Source organism: Anabas testudineus, chromosome 2 (genome assembly GCF_900324465.2).
Source record: "Anabas testudineus chromosome 2, fAnaTes1.2, whole genome shotgun sequence".
Taxonomy (NCBI): domain Eukaryota; kingdom Metazoa; phylum Chordata; class Actinopteri; order Anabantiformes; family Anabantidae; genus Anabas; species Anabas testudineus.
In genome coordinates this window covers 21,690,985-21,707,997 of record NC_046611.1, presented here as the reverse complement: position 1 = coordinate 21,707,997, position 17,013 = coordinate 21,690,985, and the positions used below count along the sequence as shown (strand labels likewise).

At 40.6% G+C, this 17,013-nt stretch overlaps 2 protein-coding genes across 2 annotated transcripts; both read right to left on the bottom strand.

The window, feature by feature from the left end:
- Positions 1-270: 270 nt before the first annotated feature.
- mrc1a (mannose receptor, C type 1a) lies at positions 271-11,702 on the bottom strand. The gene is made up of 30 exons (XM_026363739.1): positions 11,522-11,702; positions 11,004-11,405; positions 9,810-9,983; positions 9,103-9,258; positions 8,900-9,013; positions 8,612-8,752; positions 8,326-8,508; positions 7,648-7,805; positions 7,448-7,564; positions 7,220-7,335; positions 6,630-6,778; positions 6,064-6,263; positions 5,857-5,972; positions 5,677-5,758; positions 5,438-5,582; positions 5,304-5,342; positions 4,738-4,901; positions 4,526-4,590; positions 4,298-4,398; positions 4,062-4,201; positions 3,700-3,808; positions 3,448-3,620; positions 2,804-2,909; positions 2,481-2,713; positions 2,202-2,367; positions 1,938-2,090; positions 1,735-1,851; positions 1,307-1,465; positions 1,189-1,221; positions 271-1,099 (listed from the first exon to the last, which is right to left on the bottom strand). Exons 1-30 carry the CDS (start codon positions 11,589-11,591, stop codon positions 867-869), a joined length of 4,314 nt encoding a protein of 1,437 aa, XP_026219524.1. The 5' UTR covers positions 11,592-11,702; the 3' UTR covers positions 271-866.
- A 1,668-nt stretch (positions 11,703-13,370) lies between these two features.
- LOC113164529 (transmembrane protein 236) lies at positions 13,371-16,092 on the bottom strand. The gene is made up of 4 exons (XM_026363861.1): positions 15,821-16,092; positions 15,498-15,570; positions 14,648-14,771; positions 13,371-14,159 (listed from the first exon to the last, which is right to left on the bottom strand). The coding sequence occupies exons 1-4, from the start codon at positions 16,090-16,092 to the stop codon at positions 13,462-13,464; spliced, it is 1,167 nt and encodes a 388-aa protein (XP_026219646.1). The 3' UTR covers positions 13,371-13,461.
- Between the last annotated feature and the right edge of the window lie 921 nt (positions 16,093-17,013).

Here is a 17,013-nt window from a genome sequence, read left to right as displayed (position 1 = left end):
TCTCAAAGTTTTAGACTCGTCATAAATATTTTGTTCATGTTTACATACTTTTCTTATTTTTATTTTTTACTTTACTAGTGGACATGAGCAATGTTCTGATCATGTTTAGTTAGGGAATCAGTTCTTCAAATGAGAGACAGGGGTTTCTCATTTGTTGACTCCCAAATGTACTAAAGAGCTTTGGAGAGAGCCTCTTGGACGACATTGTCAAACTCTACACGACTTTTCAGTGTGAAAATGTACAGGCACATTTTGGAGACTTCAAGGACCTGTTTTAATCCTGAAAAGGGGCATCATGTGGGCACTTTAAGGGACGAATTTCATCTTCCATGATAAACTTTTTATTATTTTTAGGTCAGTAAGAAAGCTGCAAAAAAGGTGGACAATTCAGTTTTCTTTTCTTTATTACATTTTTATTGAGAAACTATTTATAATGCCATAAGCCAGAAAGAGACTTATGAACAGGCCTTGAAGAATAACAACAACAGATCCAGTTAAGAAAGATTGACTGGCTAATTATATTAAAAGAATCTTCACCTTTCTGGATTTTCGTATTTTGATTGGTAAAAAAAAAGAAAATCTGTACACATTTCACATTTCATAATTCCATAATCAAGTTCAGTTTTTATAGGTTGTTCATTTGTATTATCTTGTGTGTTGTGCAGTGTCAGTGCTTGCATGACTTATTATATAATAATTATAAAGCTCAGTGCTTTGATCCAGTCCTCTGTACAATGAGAAAACACTACAGCACGTGGTTGAGACTTAGCTCCACTGCAGTGAACCAAAATAAAACATGAATCTAAGATGAAAATCTCTGATCTGATCATTTACATTATGCTCATCACCACTCATGTCAAGTCTCTCTATGCTTGTTCATTCTGCTCGATGTTGGCCACCAGGCCCTTGGTGTCTACAGGGGCTCGCAGTGGATTGTTGAAGTACAACTTGTTGTCGAAGGTGCTTTCTCCCAGGACAGGGATTGGTATCCTTTTGCGGAAGAAGAGGAAGCCGCCAAGTCCAGCAATAGCAATTACAACGAGGATTACGGCCACAGTGATACCAGTGGACCCATTGGAAGCTTCTTCAATAACATGGGCTAAGGTGGTAAAGCAAACATGTTAATAGACGTTAAATACGTACATTTTTAATATCTATTTTACTGTACCTAAAATTAAATCAACTTACCAATTGATGGAGCTTTTTCTGTGGGTTTAATAACTATGAGGGAAAAAAAAGAATTACACTTTAGACCATACGTAACTCGGGATCATTTCCAAATGGCACAACAGCTGATGAAACCTACCTTTGGGTGTTTTGCAGATGTAAGACCTATATCTGCTGCAGCTGTTTGTACTCCATTGTCCACTGTCGGAATGAATGTCCACACATGAATCTGACTTTGGCATCCCTGTTTTCCAGTTGGTATAGTCCACAGCACTGTTATCAATCCACATCCACTCGCCTGAAACAAAGACGCTCGTTATCTCAATGAGCAAAGCAACCCTCTGACAGGCAATAAACTGTAGCTTCACTGTGTGTCTTTCATTTACACTATGGTTATTACACTAGTCACAAAAAATGACCAAGCTGTCAAGGTTGGTCATTTATTGTACCTATTTAAATTTGTATTGTATTTACTACTGTATGTACAGTATTTACAATATTTTTTTTTGCATTATTTCCGTTGTGCTAAGTCAACTTTAACTCTCTGTTTAACTTCAGTATGCTCACCTTCATGGGTTTTGTACAAGCCGATCCAGAAGGTTTTGGCCCCGTCCTGCAGTAGCTCCAGATTCTCTTGTATGAAGCGACCCTCCTGAGGGTCCTGAATACTCACCAGAGAAGCACCTAACAAACATAATAGCATAATGTCAGCTTTTCTATACAAACGAATACTCATGTAATAGTTTAATAGTGAAGATTTGTCACCATACCCATTTTCAGGCATTCGACTGAGGCATGGGCCCAGTTGTCCACCATTGAGCTGAGGAAGGCGTAACAATGGCCTCTGAAAGGTATCCAGGTCTTTTGCCTCTTTGGTTCTGGACAGTTGCCAGGAAGCTGTGGGGGATCAGTGGGAGCTACATCTACAAAAGAGACAGGAGACTGTATTGTAGTCCCTGAAACTGCTGAATAACCATGCTTAGTGTTCGGTTATATAGTACAGTGCAGCAGGATTAATGGAGGGATTGTCTGACCTTGTGATCTCTTGCAAAGGGAATAATAGGTATTAGTACATGGTGCAGTCTTCCATGTTTTGTCTACATCCATATAAACACAGCCATAGTTGGTTTTGGGCTCATCTCTGCCCCATTTGGTGTAAGACAGAAGCCAGTTATCGATCCACTTGTATCGACCACCAGTCTGCAAAAGGCATACAATTAATGAAGGTTTAAGCAAAGCTGGAAGTCCTTTAACCGTCTCAATGTGAAATCCTGTTTGATGTGGTGGTACACAATACCAGGTAGATTCTTTACCATGTTGCTGTTAAGCCCAATCCACACAGGCTCATTGTGTTTGGAAATCTGCAAGGTGATGTATGCCTGGGTAATGGGGTTCAGGATGCTCGCCAGATCTGCATCATCTGCTTGGCACTGCCTCCTCGCCTCATCCCATCTCATCTTCTGGGACACCAGCTTATAGGAGTCATTGCCAAGCTTGTAAAAAGCCTTTGGTAATGTAGTGGTGGGCGGAACCACGATCTGAGAGTCTTTGTAAATGGGACAAATCAGAAGTTAGTCACAAACTTTAAAAACATCCAGCTGAACCTTAACTTAACCGTTGCTAATAAGTCACTCACCAATGTTTCTTTTACAGATGAAGCCTTTTTTTGAGTGACAATCTTCCACCTTCCAGAAGCCTGTTAGTTTTGAGACAGTGCCCACCATGATCACACAGTCAAACATCTATCAGGAGAAAAGAGGGGAATTTTTGTTCAGCTTCGTTCTTCCATTGGGAGGGAATTTCCTTAAATCTCCTATTTACAGTATTTACATTGATTTTTTATTGCTGATTTAAAGAAGTAAAATAAGTGAAGCACCACAATGAAGTAAGTCAAAGTAAGTTAAAACATCTAAAATGTGAACACATGCACATGTCGTACAAAAATGGAAGCAGAAAGTGAAATCACTACACAGCGTTTACAGTACAGGGTTAGTTGCACTATTTCCCTTTGGGCTGCAGTGGAGTAGACATATTAAATAGCAGAACATTTGCAAATGTACAGTTAAATTATAGCGAGTTCACTGTTATGTATTTAATGTGTCTATTTTTGCAGCTTATTTCTTAGCAATCACTATTGTTGCCCCCTGTTTCCAAATGCTGTTTTCACAGTTTCAGAGCTCAAAATCACTGACCTTCTATGTAAATGCATCTAAATACAGGTTATTTGATTCAAACACAGGTTGTAGAAAACAAAGCTTTAGATGTAGAAGCTGAAACAACCTCGTCCATAAATGAATAAAGTCCATCAGGCACTGATGTTGGGTGACCTTTGGCCCAGTTGGTGTAGGAAATGCCTTTGCCGTCCGTCCACACAAAGTGCATTTCCCAGTTGACATCATTCATGCCGATCCAAAAGTCTTCTTTGAAGTTCAACATCTGTGTTGTTAGGAATGCTAAAAACGAGAGAAAGAATTTGCGTTAAACTTCCCAAAATAATGGTTTATTGAAATAGGACTTGCTCATATCGCTCACCTTGCTCTCTCTCACTGACAACAGAGGCCAGATTCCCTCCCTGGTTTATGCAGTCTGTCCTGGCATCCTGCCAGTTCTTATTGCCAGTCCCAACAACAAATTTGTAGCACTGTGTAAGCAGGATGCATTTGTGGTGAGTTTAAAACACAAACAAAGGGAAGGTAGAACTGAACAAAACAATTGTCCATTTAAGCTCGGTTTCATTTTGAGACACGTTTTGGAAGAGCAGGTTTGATGTGAGAGTTTAAATCATATCCTGAGAGCAGGAGAAAAGCTCTGTTTTGATAAAAGACGTGTGTAATGCAGAGTGACAGCATTGTGTGTTGGAGTAACCACTATTGCTCAAAGTTATTCATAATTACCTTTCCTTGAAAAGCCAGCCACTCTGGCGCACATCCTCCCTTAGGAACTGAGGTGGGGGCTATTGTTGTATTGATAAAGTTGTTGCTTCTTTTGCAAATAGAAGGTAACTCGATACCACAGTTAATATCGTTCCAGTAACCTGTGTAGAGGTTACAGATAACAGGAAATAAATAGTAAAAAGGAATGGCTTATTAGTTAACCTACAGAGGATGGTGTGTCACTGCATTAGACTTACCCATGCCCTTGTATATAGTCACACAGTTCTCATCATTGTTGGCAAAGTTGGGCTCATTGTGTTCCCACGCTGTGTAAGTCACTGGAGTGCCATCAAGCCAGCTAAAATTCAAACAAAAAAGATAAACAAGGCCTCACTAATTTAAAAAAATAACAAAACATACAAGACTTATATTTCTGTGAGACCAGCTTTAACAGTTTTCTAATGTTTTTCTAATGTTTGACTTACCTAAATGACTTATCCAAATTGACTATCATGCCAATGTAGTACTGTGATTCTTTACCTTTCATTATCTGTTGGAACATTTATAGTATATTCAGATTAAATAGAAAACAATGGTCAGTGTACACAATGGGTTTTCAGTATTGTTGCCAGCAGAACATCAGACTTGTGGGACCACACAAGATGCTGCTACAGTAGTTTACAATCCCATGTCAGACCTGTTTCCAAAGAAACTTCCTCTCATTCTCCCCTTTGATGACTACAAGTTCACTGAAGTTCTTTTTGCAGGAGGCTCTTGCAGCTTCCATACCGAGGTTTTCATCGTTGATAAAATACTGTGAGTCGTTGTATATGAGCCAGCCATCTTCTGTGGTGTTGTAAACTATAAAGGGACCAAAAAAGTTAGATGGTGTTCCACTGGTGTGCTACTCAGCAGCTGAATATGGTGATAATGACATCTCATCAAACATATTTGTTTATTAAATACATAAAATCTGAATTTGGAAATGGATCACCAAAGTGATTTCAGTTCACCCTGAGGGTTACTGAATGTGTCACAGGGATCCATCCAATAGTTGTTAAGCTATTCCCTCAAAACCATAAATGTCAACCTCATGGTGACAAACCACTAAAATCATTAGGCTTCATCCTCCAGGAACCGCAAATGTTTGTATAAAACTTCCGGAAAATTTGTCAAATAATATTGAAATAGTAGAACAAAAGTTGCAGAGGAGTAAATTAGGGAAATCAAATCAAAGACAGTGGTTGTTCTGCTGAAACACACCTGGTGGAACCACTACAGGATCAGGTTTGGGCGTCACACCTAAAAACACAAAAACCATCAGAAAGAAATCTAAACAGCATCACACAGTTGGGGCGTTTCATCTGTGATAACTAGAGCTCCATGTAGAGTGTTACCTTTCTGTATCTGGCAGATCCAGTCATTGTAGGACTCACAGTGTCGATCATTCCAGTGACGACTGTAGTAAAATTGGACTTCTGCACAATGTTCATTGTCATTGTAGTTGTTTGGTTCCCCATAGCCCCAGTTTTCAAAGTCATTCTAGACCACAGTTGTTTGAAATGCACATAATTAGAGCATGGCTGAGAATGACAGTGAGCAACACCTTTTGTGATAATGTTTAAGTGTTACTTACAGCTGACCCATCAGTCCACACAAAACCTTGACTAGTACCCAGGAAGTTGAAGCCAATCCAAGCACCATCAGAGGCACGAAACCTTTATGACAGCAGAAAACACCAGTTTTGATTAATTAAAAGTTGATTCGCATCATCAAAACATTTACATATAGAGTACAAAGTGACTGGCAGACATACGGAGCATTGTTTAGGTCCTGCATACTGTGTATGCTCATCAAGTTCCCACCAATGGCTTTGCAGAACTCGTTAGCTTCGTGCCAAGTCTTCTTAAGGTCCCCTTGTCTTTTGTAAAGCTTTTCAATGTATGAAAAAGAAAATATGCAATAAGTTCCATGGATGTAAAAGACTACAGAGTTCAGAAGTTAGTTACATTCGTCCTCCTACTTTGTAACAGACGTTCCTTTTAGCAGCGGGGGTCCATCCTGATGCACAGCTCAGGGTCGCGGTGGTGGGTGGAACTGTTGTCACTGGAGCACCATCTGCTTTTTTTTTACAGATGTACTTCTCCTTGTTGCTGCAGCGGACAACATCCCATAATCCAGCAAAAACCCCAGTCGTCATGGCAACACATCCTTGATGTCTATCTTTAAAGACACCATTTGGGAAAAATATTCATAAACTGAACTCAGACATAATTACAATTAGTTAATTATAGTGAATGTCAGCTGCATAAAAAGAAAATACTATGTATACAAGAATAAATTATGAAAAAGTTTAGTCCTAGACTATTGTGAATGTCAGTAGATTTGCAAGTGTGTTGTAATATAGTATGAGAAAAATTATGTCATTATGGCAGCCATTCCAATCCGTAGCAAAACATTTTACAAAATGTTTTAGGATAAGTAATAAGAAGACACTGTTTGTAAACTAATACTACTACTACTGTATGTTTAATGTTTGTGCTATAAACCATAGTTTTATTCAGTCACATAAGCAGAGGTTTGCTGTACCTGGCATGCCCACATTGAAATGGGTGAATGTGACCTTTCTTCTGTTGGTCCATCTGAAAACGTTTCTGTTGTCTGTGTTGGACAAACCTGTCCAGAAATACTTCTCTGGTCTTAAACCCACCAAACTGACCAGGAAGGCATTTTCATATCTGCATAAGAACACATGGAAGCAGAAAGGAAATAAATAGCGGGGATTAATCTCTAAATTTAGGTACACCTAGACAAAATCGAGGTGGGCCTGTTCAGAGGAGAGATTGTGACCATATCAGTAAATTGATGCTGAAGTTGAGGTTGGAGTCTAGAGGAAAACCAAAGAGGAGATGTTAGTAGGTGCGAGAGAAGAGGAAAAGATAAGGAAAAGAAGAAGATAAAATATTTATTTTGACAGCACAGATTCATCTTTAAAACACATACTATTCTCATCTTCCTTCAAAATACAGTCAAAATCAGTTCTGAACTTATTGCAGCATTCAACATTTCTTTTAAGTGAATCATATTCATTGTAAGCCTTTGAAAGGTGGCATTTTTGATCACTTTTATGACCGAATGATGGGAAAAAAACCCCTCATGCAGTACACGTGAAAGTTTACCTGTCGGCTACATCGACCAGGTTAGCTCCAGCAGCAGAGCACGCCTGCTTTGCCTCTTCAAAAGTTTTCGTTTCAGCTCCAATGTTGTAACAGTACGAACCAAACCTGATTGAACCCTTAATGATATTAAAAAAAAAAAAAAAACAGAATGAAAATCTGATGGAGGCCTTTTTTTGTGTGTAATGACAAACAAATTAAACTGCATTTAAAGGAAATGACATCACTCACATGCTTGCATCCTGGATTGGCTTCTTCTTGGGTGCCTTCAGCTTGTTTAATGGAGGCGGTCTTCTTACAGATGTATCCATACATCTTCTCACACATGTGATCCGCCCATCTCCCATCCTGCATGGGGAATATACAGATAATAAGAATAGTACCAAACATTTTGATTGCTTTAATTGCATTTTGACAGTAATTTGTTTTACCTTTCCTCTGATTAAGACACAGTCTTCCTGGAAGCTGGTGGTATGAGACGGCTCACCGGTCTGCCAATGGGTGAAGGTAACATGAGAGTGATCGGACCATTCAAACAGCATCTGGTTCCTCTGATCATTCAGGCCAATCCAGAGAACATCTGTTGACACTGGGGGGATATAAACACACATGCAGAAGTCAATGTGGTCATGTAGTATAATTTGTCAGATTTGATCTTGAGTGTATTTAGTCCTGTTTTTTTTTGTTCAAAAAGTGTTTTTAGACTGGAGAACAGATACCACTGGGATTTCTCTTCAATCAATATTTGCCAGTAGATGATTATCATACTGTATGTTAGGACAAAAACTGGAGACGGCCTGTCCATCGGTCAAAGCACTGATGTCCAACACCTCTGCAGCTTCCAGCTTAACAAGTCATATTTAGTTTGTTCAATCATTGCAGACATAGACTTTGACAATGGCAAGTTGGGATTTCATGAATGATGTATTGATTTATTTCTTGTCCCAGAGCAGTGGCTTCCTTATGTTTTTTGGTCTCTAGGAGATTTTAGTAAGGTACTGAATTTGATTACATGAGCACTCTGGGGAATAAACAGCCAGGATTCGAACGGCAGTCTCTTACATGGAGGGGAGCGATGTTACCAATGAGCACTCAAAACAAACACTCACAGTATCCAGACTGAGAAATGATGAAGCTCTGCTCTTCTATGTTTTGTATGCTGGCCAGATCTCCTCCCTCTTTGTGGCACGCAGCTAAAGCGTCCCTCCACATCCTTTTAGTCCTGTCCAGGTAGTAACAGTTACCTCCATAAGGAACCCAATGTTTGGGGCAGAAGCTGGGCTGGTCTTTGCCTGTGGATTGAGAACAAAACATCTGAGAGCACAGCATTTGGTGAAGGTGTTTTACTTTAAACACTTTAAATTCTGATTATTTGGTATTATTATAATATTTTACTTAGTGGAGTGGGCAGACTAGTAGAGTTTCCTTTGCGGCAAATGTAACCCAGCTTCTTGGTGCACTGACTGCTCTCCCATTTTGAGGCTTTGGCAGCATTAAGGGTTGCGCAGGTATAGCCAGGCTCTGATGAGGGATGACCTATGGAATCATCATTCCATGTATTATTAGTTGTAGTTAATTGTATTCAACTGTAAATATGTTGTTCGTTTGACCCTTTGGGAAGACTGCTGTTGCCATAAAACACTGCCATGCTGTTATCATATTGACTGACGTGTCTTCACCAACCTGGGGCCCAGTTTAAATATCTGAATGGATTTCCGTTGCTCCACTGCCATCCACTGTCAAAATCCAAGCTGTTCAGTCCAATCCAAAGCGAAGTTCCCAGATTATTTGTCAACCCTGTGTCAAGCCATGTGTTGAAAAGCAATTAATACTTACTGATAATTAGTTCTGTGGTGTGAGTAGATGATACAAGGCTGGATTTGTACCTGAAATGTATGACTGCTCGTGGAGCTCGACGATGCTGAGGAGATCAGCACCCTGCTGCTGGCAGCTTTTTCTCGCCTGATGCCAGCTCAAAACTGACTGTACATTCCTCTGATACTGAACACCTGTAACTGGGTCCTTGTCCCATCCTGAGGATGCTACATTGGGGAGAACACACCAGATATTACATGTTAGAAATTGAAGAAAACTGTTTTCATCATTAAGAAAAATCATTCTAAAACCTGCAGACTTAATTCATGGTCCTTAAAAGTATCTTAAAACTAAAGAAACATGAGGTAAATTCATTCTGAACACTGAGAACCACCTCCTACTGTCCTGTCTGAGAATGTGCTGTGTTAAGAAAAAAAAATAACTATAGCTAAAGTGATCTTGCTTTTTTTTTTTCTGTCCTTTTCCTGCCCCTGTTTTACAGCAGTGTCAGGGAAAAGACAGACCTGTGAGAAGAGGAAAACAAGGACAGTGCTGTGCTGACAGCTCATGAGAGGAAGAAGTACCCCCCACCTCTGCTGGGGGAGAGGAAGTGGGGGTCAGAAACCAGACCAGTCAGTGATGACCTCTTAAGTGATAGCATTTAGTGAAATTACAGAAAAACAAGCAAAGTCTCAAGCTCTTCAGGAATACTGTGTTAGAAATGGCAAGTGTACCGTAGCCATTTGTGAGGTTGATGAGATTAGTCACTTTCACTTACTCTGGGTAGGACAAAAGCCCCACTTCCTCGCTTGATCATAATCTCTCTCTGTCGCACACCACGGCTGTCCATCTGTGCGTCCATCCTTTGTGCATTCAGCGTACCATTTCTCCTGAAACTTAAATGGGAACTGACAAGGTTCTCCGAAAGCATTGCCTCCTATTGTAAAAATCTCTAGGGAGACACAAACGATACACATGAAGCTCGTCAAAGATCAGCTGAGTAAAATAAAACAAGCAAAGCCTGTTGCTGGTTATGTGTTACAGTACATGTGCATGGAAACTTTACATTACACCGTTGTGTTATTCTTTTTAATCATGGTGGTAATCTACAGCCACTCACAGGTGTTGAATGGGCTCACTTTGTGAGCTTGTTGGCACAAATGTAAACAATTACTGTGTGTGGTACCATAAGAAAGTGTCCAGACATTAAAAGAACACAGAGGTACAGTATATGCGGACAGTTTAATACAAAAACTTCACTAACCTTAGCTGTGTGCTAATAGGTTAATGCCGACTGTACAGTTCATGTACGCTGTATTTCTAATCAGAAACATGAAACAGCTGCTAATTCCAGGACCAAAGTGTTGCTCTGAATGTCGACTGCTCTCTTCCAAAACATTTGAGCAAATCCTCTTGTATCAAACAATCTTGATTTTTGCATCACAGGTCCTACGGTGGTGTTTTGTGCCAGACTTATCTATGTGTGATGGGCAAGAGATAGATCTCGTCTGAACCTAAACAGTCTTGTCTTCCAGTGTCGACTAAATTAACTATTAGTGTTCTACAAATAAATTAATCAGTTCATCAAGTTGAACTTTTAAGTAAAACACTGGTACGATGAGGACAGAAACAGATGCCAAGCAGGTTAGGCATCTTTGTTTTACATTGAAGATAATTAATTAGTCTAGCACCTGATGCTTGGCCAAACTGGTGGAAAATAGAATCAGGTTCTTTTCCTATGTACTGAAACTTTGTTATGAACAGATATATATGTCATATAAGTTATATTTTTTCTGCACTAAAATAGCCAATAACAAGATAACAATAATAAAGCATGCAGACACAAAAAACTCTGCTGACAAATGCTCTGACACACCTTTTTAAAACTTGTGGAAAGCTCAAGCATGTTTACAAACCACAATTATTCCACAATTAGTCTTTGTCTTTACAGCATTAGACCCACAATTCTTACCTTGATATCCCTTGGAACAAAGGTCGCCCAGAGTGCCAAATATCCTCCAGCGACTCCAGAGCCCTGAGCCTTGGTAGATCATTATGTTCCTCTCATTGCGGTTGCCCCAATTTAAGTGGAGGTCCTGGTCTTTTAAGCCAAAAAGAGTCTCATTCTTGCACTGCCAATGTTGAAGGTCACTTTTCTCATCACATTCATAAAGGATCACCTTCACCCAGTCCTTTATCTCCGTAGCCCCCAGACAGAGCTTCAGGGACAAACTGAGGAGGCGCGACTGCGAGGCCCAACGAAACTGCTGCTGTTTGGCACGAGGATCACAAGGAGCCACAGTTACTGAGGTAGCACTCTCCACCTTGATGCACTTGTTGTGGTTTTCATTGAAAATCAAGAAGGAGCCGCTGTCTGGAACAGAACAGAACAGCTTCAGCATGACATGTGCACTTTTTTCAGTTAAAGGGAAATTATTAATTACGTAAATCCCAAATAGAAAACAAAAAAAACATGTTATGAGTACGTACCTATGTCAGCAGTAATGCAGAGGACTTGCAGGAAACAGAGGACCACAGAAAAGTTTAACCAGGGTGACATTATCCTTGGTAGTAAGCAATCAGTGGTGGAGGAGGTAGTAGGAGAGTGTTCCAGTCATGAGGGAAGAGGACTGCTGTATGTTAAGGTGTGTGAAGAGGAACAATGACAAACAGACATGGTGCTTGCCCTCCTTAATTACAGTGATGGATATCCTGTCACATGGGTGGTTAAGGTTGGTCAAAAGGGTAACATTTTCATGAACTTCCAAAAATTATTGGCAGAGAAGAGGAAAGCAGCAAGAGGGAAGGACGCAGTCTCTTTAAATGAGAAAATGAAAGTGAACAATGATAGCTTCAAGGGAATTCATGATGTCAGAATATGACACCAAATCTATTTTTGATACATCAAAGACAAAAGAGAAATTAATTGTGGGAATACGTTTATTCAAGCCAGCTTCAGGTTTTGTCTTTATTTGAGATTTCTAATATCCTATAAATAGCCTTTCAGTCTGTGCTAAATCTGTGCCTGGATAATGAACTCTGAGAGCAAATGTCATTCAGCAAGATTGACTGAAGTTTCAGGTGTCAGAAGATTTAGCTGAATCACTGCTGATTAAGAATATACAAGTCCGATAGTGAACAACAGAGTAGTTGAGCACTGAATAGTGATGCAGCCTTTTGCTGATGTGACTCTTTTCATGGGATTGTAGCCTCCAAGAGGTCAGTGAGGCTTCAGGCGAGGAGTGCAGTGGTGAGACAAGTCAGTAGAAAGACGGCAAAGCAGGAAATCCTGCTTCCTATTGAGAGAAATGAGTGGAGATCTGACCACTTTGGCCTTAAAGTGCAGGAATACTCAAACTAATTCCTGCAAAAATACCTGACAATGTAAATTTTACACAGATCAGGAAACTATTTCTATTCAATAACAGGGGCTTAAATGACCATGACATTATGGGCACGAGTCTGGTGCAGTTATAGTTTTTTTACACTTCATTCTTGTTAAAATACTCCTCAACCCTCAACAAGAATTTCTGTCTAGTTATTTTGATTGTGGATCCTTAAGAGATGCGCTCTCTTAAAATGGCTTAAAGCTTGGTTGTCATGCAACATAAATTGAAACACAATTACAGTTTTCTAGTTGTCTAAGAGTGCTGGTAGTTAAAGACAGTGAGTTATTAAAGTACACAGAAACCAGAAACTATGAATCAGTCTAAATACTAGTCTCACAAGATTAGGTATGAGGTGGAATTATCACATGCATTGATCATGAACCATGAATATGTGTAAAGTTCAATGCAATACAGTGCAAGAGGTCAGCTATAAAGATTTTTTACCTGATAATATTGTTACACTGTGTGCCATAATGTCCCACTCTGAAAATTAAAGAATTATAGGAAGAGTTACGTAGTAAAAGTAAAATTTAAAACACGTGTTTGAATGGTTTTCTTTATTAATACCAAAATATATGTATCAAGTATACAAACTCACACTTTGCTTTTTTTGATTAGCAAAAAAATAAAAAAATAAATAGAAAGAAAAAAATTAAATTCTAAAATAAAATCAACAACATGGATTTATGATTTTACACTAATCTTTCTCTACCATCTTTTATGATGGTAGAGAAAAATCTGCCAAAAATCTCAAGTGACATGACAGGTACATTCCCAAAGTACCATGCTTGGTGGGGGGTTTTAAAGGGTAAAACAGTACATTTGAACAAAAAGGTAACACAACAGCAATTTGGGACATCATGTCCTTTATGGGGAAAACATTGCCTTAGAGCTCCCTTTGGCCTGTGAAAAGTACTATCATGTATTTTAACAAAATATTCCCTCTCTGTCACATACATAAAGGCATACCTTAGTTTGGCTGCACCAGCTATTCTTAGAGTCAGTAGTTGCTCCTACTGTTTATTTTAATGCTGCACTGTCTTAGAAGAACAACCTCTCTGTGTTGAAGACTCTCAGCTTGGTCATGAAATTGAAATAGATAAAGGCCAGGCAGACCAACAGGTTCTTCATTAGGTAGAGGATAGGTGTGACGAAACCAAAAAAGGCAATGAGGCCAACGCGCACAAAGAAAAAGGGCAAGTCCTGTAGGGCTACTCCTAGTGAGGAAAGCAGGGGACTGTGGGGCATGACCACCACACGCAGGCATGACAGGTAACTGAAGATATAGATAGGAAAGACCCAGCCTGAGTAGTAGACTAAGGGGTGTCCTGCCACTCGCACCATCTCCACCGTATCCATCCAGAACATAAAGCTGTCCACAAACACATCTGCTCGGGCATCGCTGGCACACAGGAATCTCAGTGGACCTGTGTAGGCGTACGGAGATATGCGGTACGCTGTGGTGCTTGCTGATTGTGAGCTCAGTCCAGAGATACTGAACGGCCTCCCGGAGTTAGCTGGTATCCCCGGGACCGTGCCATTGGTCTCTGGTCGAGCCCCTGCTCCATTCTGGTTCCTGTCGTTGATTTGATTTGCCCCTGGTTGCATAGGAGTGGGCACCCCTTGCCCGGGCACAGCTGGCCCTGACGTAGCTGGAGTGATAGGCGTTATTGGCGTTACCTGCTCCACATGTGTGAGGACAGTGGAGGGAATATCAGCATCTCTCTCTGTGTCATTAGCTGGAGGGAGATAAGGAACGTGTTTGAAATCAAACAAGATTATACGAAGCAGAACAAATCGGGCACCTATGCTCTTGTTGCTGATCTTTAGATGGTGTTGACATGGTTGTCTATTTTTCATATTAACTAAACATGACAAGCATAACGTTCAAGATTATTTTATTTTACACTGTTTGGCTAAAAAGCTTTTTGAAGCAGCTGACGATTAGAGGCTAGACTGGGTTTTTCCCAAAGAAGAACTCTCTGCCTTTCTTTAGAAAACCACATTACTTCAGAGTTGTCAATTCAGCACTTTATCTGGGAAGTATAATTAAATTATTCTGTGAAAAAGAAATAACTGTTTCCTGTAAACACAGTCCCTGCAAACATAGGAACTGTGTATACAGGAACTGTGTTTACAGGCTGTAATCACTATAGAAATAGTTGGCAAGGGAAAGTTCAGGATCTATAGCACTGAGCGAGTGATGTGTTCAGAGAACTGTGCTCACCCTGGCCCGTCAGTCTGCAGTGGCGTATCCTCTCCACCACATCAATACAGATGAGAGAGAAGAGGACTAGTGATACAGGGAGCTCCGTGAATGTATCATGTTTAATGTTGTTATTTATTTGAACCTGGGCAAACAATCATAACATAATTAGTTTAACATCAAATGTATTGTCTGATCAGAAAATATAATGTGTTTATTTATTCACTTTCAATTAATACAGAACCCAACAATAATGGATCTTTGCACCTCAACCTCCTGAACCTCTCGTTCTCGTTCGTGGGCTATATCGCTTCGTGCTCTGGTATTTTCCTGAGTCAGGACTCAGAGAAACCAACAGGACAGAGAACAAAGCAGACAAGTGGTCTGATCTTAGCAGAATTTATGTGAAAGACACCAAATGAGGAAGGGCCAAAAAGTCAGCTTGGGTTTTAGAAAGGGCTGCGTAAAATAGCAAATAGTCCCTGTGCTGCAGCCAGAGAGGAAGTGAAAATGTGCCTCATGGACAGATGATTTGACAAGAGGGGCCTGGACAGGAAGAGAAACCAAGCTGCTTATCAGTAGCTCCTTATCCATAAGGCTGAATATTTCTCCCCTGAGAACCAAAAGATTCCTCACAAATCATCACATTTATTCCACTCACTGAGGCAATAAACATACAGCAAACTATATCATATTTTTATATTTTTTTGTCCCACAGTTCTTTTAGATGCTAAGCACTCTCATAAAATAGCTGCAAATGCTCTACAACTACCGTACGGACGGCTATGAGCAACATAAGGGACAGGGTTCATTATCAGAGTGGAGATAAAGTAATGTAGGTAAACAAATGATAATCTGCAATGTGCTATACCTCAGAGCTGGCGATGAGAAAGGCAAAGCAGGGTAATGTGGACAGGATCACATAGACGAGGGCCACAGGCCTCCTGATACAAAGGAAGGGAAACACAAAAAAGTAAGGAAGGAAGACAAAGGCAGTTTCAGGACTTGCCAACTCATGATATTCACCAGCCAAGTGCAGTCAAACCAGCTACAGGCCTGTTCAGACTCAAACATGCTGGTCAGGTCTCAGTCACTGGTATCCCAGTTGGTGACCATGCACAGCTAAGAACAGTGTTCTTGACCTCCATGGCTCCCCTGGTGCCTGACATCAGGACAAAGGCAGGAGAAACTCACCACTTCTTCCGCCCAATGAGAAACTTCTTCTTCATGAAGACCATATACTTCAGGGGTACCCAGACCAGCAGGGCAGTAGAAGTCACATAGGCAACGGAGGAGGCCACGATCAACCAGTAGGCCGTGCTGCCGTCGCCAGGAGGCTGCGCCAATGTTTTGACCTTCGCTACGATGTTGGCGAACCGCTGCATGACGATGAAGAGTGGCACGCACAGGCCTGCAAACTGCAGCACCTCGCACAGGGCAAATTTCAGCATCTTCCCCGAGCCCATGCTGCAGCAGTTGAAAAAAAGAAAAAGACAGGAGGGAGACAGGGGCTGTTGTCGCAGTGAGGCGACCCCTGTCCCTCTGAGGGCTGGTCAGGCCTCGGACCAGCGCATTGTCTGTCTCCACTAGCATTTTCCACACACCACAGCCCTCTCTGCTCACCCAACTGCTTACACTGCACTAGGCATTGTGTACCTTGGTGTGACGGTGATGTGACTAGCCCTTTACTCTCTTTATATACAGGATACAAAGAAAGGTTGTCTTAGTCTGCACTCCGAAGGATATGTATGTCCTACAAACTCGTCAGTGGGATGGTTAAGTCTTGAAAACAGCACTTCAGTCAGTGTTTGTACAGCTAGTTCCAGCTTAGCAGTCACTTGGACTTAACAGACCACCTACATTGTTCTAAGCATGTAAAACACATGGAGCATTTTATAAGTCATACACTATATTCTACCTGAACATTCTCCCAACACAACAACATAAGCAGACTGATGACACCCACAGCAGTAGTAGTAGTAGTGGCACATAGTGGAGCCTCTCGCATTTCCACATCACCATCTAGTGACAAAATGTGATAACTGTCAAATATCAGTGCTTTAATGTCATTGTCTTATTTTTCCTAATTAAATACATAATTCTTTTCTCATGTGCAGGTACATTAATTAGGACTTTGTTAATAGTGTAATCTGTGTCATGCATTTGGCAGAAACAGAAACCTAACCAGACCTAAAATGATCCACACATACAGCTGGACATCATACTGTGGCTGACTTCAAACACCTGACCTCTTGAAGGAGTAACTGGCTCAGGATTAGTTGTTCTGGACTATATTTGGTACTGTCTTTAGTTTACACACCTTTCTATGTGGTGTCATTAGAAGAGCTAATATTAGATTCTGCACAGATGCAGTTTCCTGGACTTTC